This window comes from Mesoplodon bidens, assembly GCF_964165515.1.
Source record: "Mesoplodon bidens genome assembly, chromosome: X".
NCBI lineage: Eukaryota > Metazoa > Chordata > Mammalia > Artiodactyla > Ziphiidae > Mesoplodon > Mesoplodon bidens.
The window spans coordinates 101,495,434-101,509,098 of record NC_138163.1 but is presented as its reverse complement, the minus strand read 5'-3'; the positions used below and the strand labels follow the sequence as shown (position 1 = coordinate 101,509,098).

General features: G+C 42.2%; 1 protein-coding gene across 1 annotated transcript in view; it reads left to right on the top strand.

Annotated features, from left to right (window-relative positions):
* Positions 1-908: 908 nt before the first annotated feature.
* Positions 909-13,665, top strand: part of MAOA (monoamine oxidase A) — a 73,126-nt gene continuing 60,369 nt past the window's right edge. The window contains exon 1 of the mRNA XM_081221762.1: positions 909-1,028. Within this exon, the coding sequence (XP_081077888.1) occupies positions 956-1,028 (73 nt within the window). The 5' untranslated portion in view covers positions 909-955. The remainder of the gene's footprint in view (positions 1,029-13,665) is intronic.

The window sequence follows — 13,665 nt, the reverse complement described above, 5'->3', positions numbered from 1 at the left end:
GCGGACGCGGGGTGCTCCCGGAGACACAGCGCGCCCTCCCAACTCAGCCACGCTCCTGGCCTAAGAATTGACACAGACACCAAGGTTGGCCTCTGGGGCTTTGGCGCCCGCCTCCAGACCGACCGGATCCCTATGTCTGCGACCCGCTCAACCACCTCGGACGGAGCCGCCCCAGCCTCTAACTCGGACACCAGCAACCCCCGGGCATCTATACAAGGATCTGTCCCGCCCTCAGTATCCCCCCGATTGTCCCGACGTCGGTCCGCCCCACCCTCAGTACCCGACTCCACCCGGGTATCAATACCAGGAACTTCTACAACCAAGAACTCCCTCAAAGGTTCGGTACAAGAATCCATCTCGCGCTCGATGCCCAGCTTCCTCAAAATATAGGTACCAGCACCTCCACAACCCAGTAACACTCCCCAAGTGTCACTACTTGGGTTCACCCCGCCCTCAGTATCCGGCTTCCCCTGGGGTTCGGTACGAGGACCTCCTACACCCAGTAGCTCTCCCCAACTGTCAGTACAAGAGTCCAGCCAGGTCTCCATGCCCGACTCGCCCCGGCTATCTGCACCAAGATCTGCCCCGCTCTTGGACTCTTCCCGAGAATCGGTACAAGGGTCTGCCCCGACCTCGGTTCTCAGCCCCCCCCGAGAGGTCGGTACGAGGATCTATCCCGCTTTCGGACTCCTCCCGAGTGTCGACACAAGAGTCCACCCAGCTCTCAGAGCTAGGTTACCCCCGAACATCGCTGGAAGAATCGGCTCCGCCCCCGGGTTCCCCGGGAGTACCAGTACCAGGGTCCGCTCCGCCCTCAGCGCCGGGCTCCGCCCGGGTATCGGTGGAGGAATCGGCTCCGCCCTCGGGCTCCCCCCGAGAGTCGGTAGAAAAGTCCGCTCCGCCCTTGGCCGGCCCCACTCCTCTACCCACGACCCCGGAGAGCCTCGACCAGAGCATGGAGAGTCAGGAGAAGGCGAATAGAGCGGGACGCATGTTCGACGTAGTCGTGATAGGAGGCGGCATCTCAGGTCAGTGTGGACCGTAGCGCTATAGCCTGAGGGACCCTGGCCGGCCTGGGGTGAGGGACTTGCAGCCGCAAGGTGGCGTTTGGTGGGGGTCTCTCTTGTGCATGCGAGAGTGCAACGGTGGCCGGCCCCGGATCCTGCGAGGAGGGGGTGGGGTTGAGCCGGGTTTGCTGGTGGTGTGAACTGGGGGAGGCAGGCACAATAATTTTACTACTACTATGAAATACTAACATTTAATTAGCTCTTGCCGTGCAGTTATATTTAGCAGTTTACGTGGATTTTCTCAATCCTCAGCTGTCCTGTAAGGTGGGTACTTTATTCGTCCCTATTTTACAAAACCTAGAAACGGAGGTAACTCTGCAGATGTCAAATCACCTAACCGGGGAAGTGGCGATGATTTTCTCCCATTTAAGACCCTCACTCCTAATTCCTGAGGTAGCTGCTTTGCCTTCCTGATTTCATGCCCTTTGCCCTAAACAGAACATCAGTATACGGATTTTGGTAGTATTGAGTGTTATTCCAGTCCTCCTCTTCTCAAAGCGCTTTTCCTTAGAAAATTTGGTAACTGGAGAGGAAGGAGGAAGAATCTTTTAGGAAAAGGTTTTTTTTTTTAAAAAAAAAAAAAAGTGGGGGCGGGGGGAGAGAGGTGGGCTCTTAGTTTTAACCTACTCCAGCCATTTTTTTTTTAGAACTTGCAGAAAGTGTAGGGCATTTATTATCCAAAGGGAACCTCTCTGTGAAGCAGGGGCTGAGGGCAGATAAGGGAATGTCCTGTTTGTGTCTTTTCCCACTGCCTGAATCTTACCCTGTGATGAGCCAGCTGGCAAGCCTGGGTTCCTCTGGTCCTGGCTTGGGTTTGTAGCTGACCAGCTGAGTGATGCATAAGGCTTTCCCATATCTTCCTGGAACCCTCATCATGATTGATATATTAAATTTGTCACATGTTGTCATAATTGGTAAAATGTCTGAAATTTAGGAATTGTGTTTCAGCTCTAACTAGAGTCCCACACTAGTCTGTCCACAACCTGGGAGAATGTTAATCATTTCTGAAATATACCTGAAAGAAGGAAAAATAAGGTGGGAGGGAGTAAGTAGAGTGCCCCAAAGTAGCCATTTTTATGTATAATCCTTCTGAGGAGACTCTTTTGGGTGAAGATAGCTTTTGACTTGGCCTGTTTCGGATAACAGTCCTAATCACCAGAGAAGAGATTGGCATGAGCTGTTGCTTTGACAACTCCAGCCAGTGCCAACAAAAACATGCATGTATGTCAGAGCATCAGGAAAGCAGATCCTTGTGGAGAGTACGAAAAAGAAGTACTTCTCTTGTTTCCCTTCATTCATTTATTAGCTTATTTATTAGCTTATTTATTCATTCAACAAACACTTGTTGACTGCCTGCAATGAAGTGGACTGGTGTTTCTAAAAGCCTAGTTCTTGTATGTGAGCCTCCTAGAAGCAATGGGATTGTTCATCACTGGAAAATAACTATGATGATAATGTGTTGTGTAAATTGATTAGGAGTTCTGTCTCTATTCCCATCTCTATACCATTCATATTTCACAATTCAGGGTTCTTTCTGGGACTTTATTCTTGTCTTTTTCTTGTTCTGTGTTCCAGTATTCCTTAAGGAGCGTTTTGTCTGTTACTTTTTCTCTGCCTGATGACTGGCTGTCTCTCCCTTTCCACACTTTACTCCAAGTAGTTGATCGTGCGCAGAATTGGATTTACCATGTAGCTGATGATGCTTATGCTCTATGGCCTTACAACTGCAGGTCGCTTCTGGTTCTCATTCTAAATAAATAACCAGTTTCATACTGAATCTTGTATTTGTCTTTTTGCATTCTTTTTTTTTTTCTTGAAGAGGGCACCCAAATTATATAAGCTTCAGGCTCCTCAAAACCTGGATCTTTCCACGGTCACTATTAATTATTAATTTGTTCATTTCCACTTGGGGGAAGAAGAGAGCATTTCTTGCACAGTAGTTCACAGTCCTATTCCAGAACCCAACTTCCACTTCATCAGTGACAGTGGAACAGGCACTGGGATTCCTTTAATATCATCTCTTATCAGTCAGATTTGATTTTAACACCCAAACTGACCAGAAACATTGCTTCCTGGCTGTGGTGTCTTGCCAGATGGTTCACAACTAAAATGAAAGTAGATGCAAGTCTGGCTTAGGATAAACCCTGCACACAGACTGGGTGTTTCACGAGCAGGTGAGAGGCATTACTTCCCAAGGGTTCTCGAGCTCAGAAACACCTCATCTTTGTGTGTGCTTAGCAGTATCCCATGAATTACTTAATAGTCCCCATATCAGTTTTAAATGCTTTTGGATATTTCTTCTGTCAGAACTGGCACATTTTAACATGTTACCCACATACTTATAATATATGGCCAATACTTTGCATCTGCAGTGTTATTCCTATTATATAACAAAATAGCTCCCAGAAGCGTACACATCCTCAATTCCTCAAAAGCAGTCCATATGAACAGAATTATCTTTCATTTTTTTATAACTATCTCTGCACAAAGAATAGCAGCATCTTAATATATCTCCCTTTTGTCATTAAAAATCATGGAACAGCATGTCTTACAGCCACAAAATCCCTTTTTCCTCCCACTCACCAATTAAGTAATTTTATGTACTCTATTAGTAATTGAGAAGGGAAGCCCCCACCCCGCACTCATTTGTAAGTAGTATAATGGTACCTTCAACATGCTCTGGTCCTTATCCATCATCCATCATCTATCACCAAGTCCTTTTTGAAACTTCTTTCATGCCTTCTGTGACACTACTGGATCCTGAATTTTTATCCCACACTGTTTGCTCCTTTTCCATTCCTTTCATTGTGCCCATATTCTTGCGACCGACCTTCTACTTTTGAAATGACCTCGAGGTTCAGCTATTCATCACTTTGGGGCTCTTATGCACTCCCTCTCTTTTTCATTCTAAGGCCTCACCTTTCCCTTTATCTATAGGAAACTGTTAAGTCTCTAGTTTGAGTCCTTTACTTTCTCCCAACTCCTGTCCCATAGCTTATCTGCTCTTGGGTATTTCACACTTGACTGTCTTATTCTTACTTCATATTCAACATGTTCAAAAGCCTCCTTGCCCTCCAACCTAGCTTCTCTTCCTCACTTCCTTGACTCTGTTCTTGGTACCACCATCCTTTCCATCATTTTTGACACATCCTTCTGTTTTATCTTATATACCCAGTCAACAGATCCTTCTAACTCCTCCTTTGGGCTGTTTCCTCTCTTGTGTCTCCCCCATCCCCCGGACAGACCCTTAACCCCTTCAACTCACCAGGTTATGACCATCTTCCCAGTGGCCACACTTTGGGCTCTCCCTTCATGTCCATCCCAGACTTGATTGTTTTAAACACTTCTTTCATCACCTTGTTCTGCTCAGGATGTTCAATAGTATATTGCCAGCCTTGCAAGCTCCACCCACCCCTCCACATATCTAGTCCCACCTTGTTGGACCAGTAGCATTTCCCACCATCCCTAACATAGCTTTAGTCACACTGCTCTCTTGTCTCCAGTACTACACCATGTTTATTTTGTCCCTCCATTCCTTCCCTGTTTTTGTTTTTTTCCTAACACGGAAGTGCTTCTCTCTGAACATTTACATCCTATCCATTCTTCAATACCAATTAACGCTCTTTTCCTTGATCATTCTGGTTCTCTTGATTTTTCTCTCCTCTTGTGGAGCTTGTAATCTATATCTGACCATTTGAACTTATTTTATGTCCTCTTTCTTGATGTTATTTTAAATATAGCAGTTGAGTCACTGACTTTACATGCTACTTCTTACTCATAAGCTGACACGGATACAACAAGTGACAGAAACCCAGTGGTATAAGATTTTAAAATCTGCTCCTAACTGAGAATTTCTGAATTAGCTCTCTTTAGGAAGAGAGAATAAAAGGAAAAGAGGGGGGGAAAACGCCCACCTCCAGGGGACAGTGCATACTTCAGAGTCTTTGGGCCAAAGGAATTTTTAAAAGACAGTCTAGTCCAATCATGTAAGATTTTAATCCTCTCGACGGCATCTCCTTAGTAATTATCTGGCTGTAGCTTTGAACACATCTAGGGAAAGGGAATTCTGTACCCCTCAAAGCAGCTCATTATGGGTAGGGGTGGCCCTGGGGCCTGGACTCATTCAAGCATTTTGGGAGCCTCTACCATATGCCAGGCAGTAGCTAGATCACGGGGCAAGAAGTATATAATGAGGAGTAAGAAGTGTCCTTGCCCACAAGGTGCCCCATCCTCTTGCAAGAAGTGATCAAGTGAGAAAATAATTGACATGCATAGAATGAGAGAAATATTAATATTATGAATCTGAAGAAAATGCCAGGGCCTTGAGAGATAAGTATGATTTTAACAGGTAGAGATAAGAGGGTGGAAAAAAGACACACCAAACAAGAGAGTATGGAGGAGCACAGATACAGAGTCAGGAAGCCCTAAGTCATACATGAGTAGTGTTTAACTTAAACCCATGACGAGTTCTACTGGAGGAAGACAGTTGCCTACTGTGCCTCTAGCGATGTGATCCTGGTAGTTGCTGAGATTACCCCAGTGTGCCACATCTGCCCCACAGTTAGCCAGGGCACAGCAAAAACGCTTTCATCATAACACCAGATAGTCCTGGGTGATCAGAATTTTTCCATGTTTTTTTGAAATTAAATTCCAAGTGTCTTGGAGAGAGAGCTTTTTCCAAATAGTGACTAAGCAATAGAACCTCCCTATATTTGTATCCACGAGCTGAGCTCCACTAAAAGAACTGAGAGCATAGCCGCCCAGAACACTGTGCTGTGTAAGAGCAGCTGGGATGGAATCTTTCTCATCATCGGAGACAGAAAAGCTATTTCGTAAGAAGATTGACTAATGTTCTGAATCCTGCCAGCGAGTCCACAACGTACCACAGTTTCCCTTTTTGCTGAAATACATCACCCTGAAGAATCATTTCTGCTAGGAGTGATTTAGGCATTTTAACTCAGAACTTGGCAACACATACTGTACAGTTTTGTAGTGATTAAGGAAAGCTTACATTAAAAAATATGCCACTTAGTTTCAGTGCCTTGGTTATTTAGGTACTCTGAGGTTCACTGCCAGCTAAGCATGAATTTTCTGCCTTTCAGAACACTTCTTGGCCCTAATTTTGTTTTCTCAAAAAAATAAGCAAGGATTCTTTTTTTTTTTTTTTGCGGTACGCAGACCTCTCAGTGTCGTGGCCTCTCCCGTTGTGGAGCACAGGCTCCGGATGTGCAGTCTCAGCGGCCATGGCTCACGGGCCCAGCCGCTCTGCAGCATGTGGGATCTTCCCGGACCGGGGCACGAACCCGTGTACCCTGCATCGGCAGGTGGACTCTCAACCACTGTGCCACCAGGGAAGCCCATGAGGATTCTTTTACTTTATTAACTTTTAATGTTGAAGAAAGAATACAAGAATTACATTTATTTGGGTTCTGATTCTTCGATATCTTCATAGTTGAATGAGCTTTGGGGTTTATCTGACATTTAATGGGCAGTTTTAGCATTTGGCCAGTACTAATTGATATGAATCTATACATAATACTCAGCTAATGTGAAAAATATATTTAACAATAGATCTAGGGACTTCTCTGGCAGTCCAGTGGTTAAGACTCCGTGCTTCCACTGCAGGGGGCATGGGTTCTATCCCTGGTCAGGGAACTAAGATCCCGCAGGCCACGTGGTGCAGCCAAAAAAGGAAAACAAAACAAAACCCAATAGATCTAAGTATAGTATAATTGTATAAGTATAGTATAGCTATAGTATAATTGGATCATAGAGACCAATAATTAAGAAAAGGAAATGTGGAAGTCTGTTATTGGCAAATATTGGGTCATACGATCTTTGTACAGGTGTGACATACACATATTTTACATATGATAAATCTTGCCAGTATTTGGATGCAGGTATACCCAAAAAGACTGAGGTAATATTGTAGTTTCATGTCACATACAGGGGTTTGCAAGAGTGTAGACATGCAATGAGCACTGGTTTGAAGACTACATTTGCATGTATGAGATAGATTTCATAATGACAGTTACTTTTCATTTTAAATTTGAGTGATCAGAACTGCACAAAATGAACCAAAAGAAGTCAGTTACATTTTTAAATGTTGTAAGTGTTTGAGACAAGTTGATTGTTAGGACTGCTTTCTCCTTTTGTTTGAAAAATGTTTTACAGCTTTACCAGCAATTTGTGTTCTCCTTCGGGTGATCTGTTCTTTATTATGTTCTCATCTAGTCTTATGAATTAAGGCAGCTTCAAATCTTTGAACCACAGTTCTGTCAGCTGTAAAATGAGAGGTTGGATTACGTTATGTATGATATATCTTCCAGTATCTTTTTCAGTATAGTTGGCTTCTTAAAGGTCTATGTCTTCAGCTTTCTCTTTTGGACCCTCTCCCCAACACTTCTTCCTTCCATGTTGCATTCTGGAAATGGTTTTCATCATCCATCATACTGACATCCTACACTAACTTAAATCAGGATCTGGGTCTGCCTTACAGGTGCTCATTCACACCTTTCCCATGGCTCCTCTGAGCCTTAGTTTAAAAGCCCTTTTCTAGTTGTTGCCAGGCCAAAGGAAAGAAATCCTACTTTACAGCAATATTCAGTTGATTTATTAGGTAAGACTGTCAATAAGAACATAAAAACCAGGTGATAAGCTTTGAGAGTTGAGTTAATTACATATTCACCATGTTCAAGGGTCACAGAATTGCAGCCTGTAATAGCTCAAAGGGACCAAAACGGAGGCACAGGAGGGTCAAATGAATTACCAAATGCCACAAAATTCTTAGTGGCATAACTTGACCTTGGAATATACCCCACCTCACTTAGGCTTGCTTTATAGGCTCATTCATAGAACTGCAGTAAACTTTTATTATTGTTTTACTTTGAGGCTTGACGCTCTAAAAACTAGTGGCTTGTTGTTTCACAGTAATTCATGTTTTAGACTATATTACATTGCATGTGACTGCTTCATGAACATTATTTTTTTTTGGCTGCCTGGCTTGTGGAACCTTAGTTCCCCGACTAGGGATTGAACCTGTGACCCTGCAGTGGAAGCACGGAGTCCTAACCACTGGACCACCAGGAAATTCCCCTGCTTCGTGAACATTTAAATTTTAAAATATTAGGCACCCTATTAGGATGGATGACTTTTATATGAAGAATTTATTTCCTTTTTGAAAAGTCCATTCCTGGTGGTTTTAGGACAATGTATAGCAATTATTTGAATAGTTTAGATCAGTGGTTCTTAACCTTTTGGAGCAAGTATCCCTTTGAATATCTGATGAAAGCTATTGGACCTTTTCACCAAAAATAAAAGCTTTTTTTTTTTTTTCGGTGGTACATGGCCCTCTCACTGTTGTGGCCTCTCCCGTTGCAGAGCACAGGCTCCGGACGCTGAGGCCCAGCGGCCATGGCTCACGGGCCCAGCCGCTCTGCGGCATGTGGGATCCTCCCGGACCGGGGCATGAACCCGTGTCCCCTGCATCGGCAGGCAGACTCTCAACCACTGTGCCACCAGGGAAGCCCTAAAAGCATATTTTTATGCATAGCCTTTTTTTCCCTGCACCAGGCCAACATCTGATATTATGGAAACGTCTTCACTGTCACTGTCCCTATAATATAAAGATTTGGGGCTGATCCTGAGACTCACAGAATGGTGAAAAATAAGAAAAATAAGAATTCAAAGGATTTATTAGGTCATTAGACAGTTACCAGTAATGAATATGTAAATAGACAATAATAAAAACAGTCAAGAAATCTAGGCTGAAAAATAAGGCACCTGCATTTACTACCTTAAGACCATGATAAATATAACAGTGAACCTGCCATGTTTTGAAAAGAAAGAATTTGGGGAGACGATATTGGTGAAGAAAATGGAAGGCTATGGTGGTCTATGTGAGTTTTAAATAGTTTTCTAAGATTGGTGTTTACAGGTTTTACGTACTGAATTGAAGCCATCGATATTAAATACGCATTTCAATTTAATATGCATTTGTAATTACTTTATAAAGAACATTGGTCATTGAAGGCATCTGACAAAATTCAGACCCAAATGGAGGAGTTAAGTTCTCTTAATTTATGTTAGTCCATTTGTCTCTCCAGTGACCGTGTGAGGCATGGGACCCCTCTATGTAGCAGGGGTTACAACCATGAACCTGAAGTGCCCTTGGTGTTTGAGGTTGGTTCAGGGCTTCAGTGGTGGCACAAAAAGGGAGAAGGAAATGACAGACAGGAAAGGGTTTCATGGAGAAAATAATGCTTGACAGAAGTGCTGTGGATTTTGGATAAATTCTGAAATGTAACAAGGATGACCTTTCAGGTGACTTTTTTTTTCAGATTAAATGAGTTAGCTGTGAGCTGTGGCTTACGTGAAAGACCTTTTTCTTGCATGTCTGCATGTATTCTTCATTCATTCATTTATTTATTCATTCAATAAATATTGATCGAGCACTCACTATGTGATTTGAGCAAAATTTATGGGTTTTGCTTTTTTCCTTCTTTGGGAACATTGCTTCTAAAACTTTAGTATGAACTGTTGTTTGACTGTACATTTTATTTTCCTCGGAGTATTCAGTCCAAGAGTCCAAATGTGCAGTTAGATAAGAATTCTGTTGGTCAGAGATCACTTCACTGAATAATAGAAAATTAACTTAAAATATTTAATATGTGATGTACACTATACACATTCATAGGTGGTGGTGAACGTCAAAGTTGAAGAAAAATACCACTTTAAAAAATAAACAGGAAGAACTAGGAGAGCCAGCAGAACATAAGCCATAACTACACTAAAACTTTGCTTCAACACTTAGCTTGTGCTCTAGGCGTTGTTCACTTGGGACCTGCCCAGGTGAGTTTATTACTGTAAATATTTGACAGTATTTTAAGAGCTGAAACCAGCTTTCCCAAAGTGCATTTTTTGAGATGTAATTTTTTTTAAGGCAAAAGGTGGAGAAATGCTAAATTAAACGAATCTCTTCCCTGCAGGACTTACCAGAGCCTTTAATATGCCAGTGTGCACCATACACTTCCCAGAAGGAGAAACAGCATATGTCCCAACTTCCATGAACATTGATACTTTTCCCCAGAGCATCTTGAGGACTAGTATTCCATAAAACATTTTGGAAATTGCTTCCTAACCACAGTGCATCCTAGTGTGCAGCATCTGAGGACAGCAGTGTGGAGTACCCTTGGTGTATTTTCAGTTTCAGTGAAAGAATGGGGCAAATAATGAATTAAGGACTAATTGCATTCCCTAAGTCATGTGAGATCCATTTATCTAAAGTGAAGATGAATGCTGAACAATAATCAAATAAATTAGGACTGTCTAGACAACGAGTCTGTGAATTCAGGGCAAATTGAAGTTAATTGTTAGCTTTTATCTATTTATCATTTGAGACAGTTCTGTCTTTTTAGCTTATCAAAGGGATCAGAAGATTTGGCATTTTCAAAAGCAGGTTATTATTTCTCTGAAAGGAAGCACAAAATACAGATGGATATAGATATAGGTAGGTAGATAGATAGGTGATAGATAATAAGAATGGCTGTATTGTATGTATGTAGGTATTGGGGACAAGTTTGTATGCACATTGATATTCTCCATTGTCTTTTGCTAAAAAAGCATAATACTGGTTCAGAGACCAGAAAATGTACTAGTAGTATTAAGAATCTGCGAATTTACTTGGGCATAAAGGTTTAAATGACCAGACACCCTGTCCTTGTCCGTCTTTCTTAGTTGCTTGAGATAAATATAATCTAAGTAGCATTAGAAACTTCCCCGTTGCCCTCATCCAGGTGAGCATGGTTTTCTTTTCTTGGTATGTGGTTCCTCTGTTCATTGCAATGAGTGTTTGAGCACCTGCAACACGGTAGGCTCTATTCTAGGGATGCAAAGGTGTCTAACACATATAACACACTAGTTAAGAGGCAGATCTCTGGGCAAGAGGTCATGTTGCCTTGGACAAGGGCAAAAGGCCACAATGGTTTGGACAAGAGTGGCTAAGATTGCAGTGGTTGGAAGCAGCTGATGTATATAGAGTGCCAGGTGGTGATGTGTGCTAAGAAGAAAAATACAGCAGCTTGTGACAGATGATTATATCACTTGTCCGTTTTGAAAGTGGGGTCACTGGACATTTTTCATGGGGAATATGCTACATTTCAAGGTTTGTTCTAATCATTTGTTGTAGAAGGAAAATCAATAGTTGAAGGGTAGCACGAGTCAAATGGACAAATTTCTCTTTTTTCATAATGTGAATGTACTTGAAGAAGTAAGGTAAAGGAAAGAGCCCTTGGTGAGGTAGAGAAGGCAGGGGTACAGATTTATAGCCCAGGAAGCAAAGGACCATTTCCTCAAAGCCTTTGTTGCTGATATTAATTCCTTCTCCAGGTGTGCTGTGTGGCTTAAATCATTTCCTATCCCATTTCTGTGGGGATGTAACCATCTCAGGACATTGGAAGCACTGCAGAATCTGTGGAAACACAGTTTCCATGGGCAGTGGCTTTAAGAAGCTGGAGCTTGGTTTGAGGTTGCCATGGCAACAGCACTGCTGGCTGGATACATCATCTCACCCAGGCTCTCCTGATCTAATAACCAGGATTAACAATTGCCTGAACTCTCATATGAGGTGTGCTTTTAGCAGACTTGGTTTTGTTTTTTTTTTTAAGCCTCTCTAATAAATCCATTGACCTATTTTATGTTGGTTTCTCTAAAACCCAAATGGTTGAAGAGAGAGAAACCAGAAGAGGAATTATATTGTTGGGTTTTTTAAAATAAATTTATGTATTTTATTTATTTATTTTTGGCTGCATTGGGTCTTCGTTACTGGGTGCGGGCTTTCTCTAGTTGCAGAGAGCGGGGGCTACTCTTCGTTGCGGTGTGCGGGCTTCTCATTGTGGTGGCTTCTCTTGTTGCGGAGCACAGGCTCTAGGCACGGTTTTGAGTAGTTGTGGCTCGCGGTATCTAGAGCGCAGGCTCAGTAGTTGTGGCGCACGGGATTAGTTGTTCCGCGGCACGTGGGATCTTCCCGGACCAGGGCTCGAACCCGTGTCCCCTGAACTGGCAAGCGGATTCTTAACCACTGCACCACCAAGGAAGCCCATATTGTTTTAAACTCATTATTCCTATTTAAAATACTTAATTGCAAAGTGATGAAAGTTTCTCTTGTGCCATAATCTGCTATTTTCCCTATTTCAGGATTTTGCATTTTGAAAGTGATCAGATCCTTATATACATAATAGGGGTTTAACAAACTCTGTGCATTTAGCTTCTCCAGGCTCTCTACTGTCACAGAAAACGACAGGACATTTGGGAGTTCGGGGCTCTTTTCCTTCTAATGGGCTCAGTTTGCCATGATTTGGGAGAGGAAGAGCTCTTGGTGCAGGGGCAGGGATATTTTGCCAGTGCCCACTTAGACCTCTTCCTTCAAACACACCCATGGGAGATTCACAGGCTAGACACTAGGGCACTTGAGAGTCTAGGACACCAATGAATCTCATACACTTGCTGATCTAATAGACTCTCTCCCAAACTTGTTTATCCTTCCCCTCTCTGACCTGAGGCCAGGAGTCTATAGGTCTGACAGTGTGTGTTGGAGCCAGCTTCTACTGTCATGAAAGGACTGATCCTGATTGAACACTTCTCTTCCCAGTTTCACGGTCAATGATATCACATTGGTAGTAATCACACTGGTGATTTTGAATCAGCCATGTGGAGAGTGTATATACACCATGGAAATCCAAATGCTGCAAATCAGGAGTCCCCTCCATCCCCTGAGGCCAGGGATGGTTGTTAACCATTTACCAGCATGCCCCTATGCTAAACCCTTTCCCTGTCTTGGAGGTGGGGAAGGGTGCCAAGAGAGGTGGGTGGGAAGCAGGCTTCTTCTATTGTCCTAGATTCTGTGTGGCCATTAAATGATAGAAAATGAATGACAGGAAGAGCTATAATGCACAATGCTCTAAACTTTGGCTAATCTATATTTCTTTGGAACAAGATGAAATAGGTTTAATATGAGATTTTCTCTTTTCATAACAAATATTTGATTTGAAAGTAAAAAAATATTTGATTATAAAATCTGTTTTTTAGTAGCAACATTGTATTTGGTGACTTATCTTCAGACTTAAAAACTTTTTCTTTTCTAACAATTTTATCCCATTTACCAAAAAAAAAAGACAGGCTTTTATTTATTTATTTTGAAATTTATGTCAAAAGCCCTTAAACTAATCTGTGGAGTTGACATATGATTTTTTTTCTATAAGTGATTACTGAATTTTGTAGTGAGGGGAGGGTAGAATGCATAGTGATACACAGAATAATAACAAAAAAGAATTAAGGAATATAATTCAAGATGCCTGCTTCAAGATGTAAGCAGACATTATCTTAGTTTTTTTTTTTTTTCCATTCGAATCAACAGACAGCCACAGTCAATATATTAGAAAAAGCCTTTCTGGACTGCAAGTGTTTGCCTGTGCTTTATTTATGACTTACTGAGTTATTTATTCAAAATTAGTTATTAGTTATTATTCAAAAATAACTTTTTCTAATGGCATCTTGATTGTATTTCCATATTCTGTATTTTCTAGCTTTAAATTATCATGGA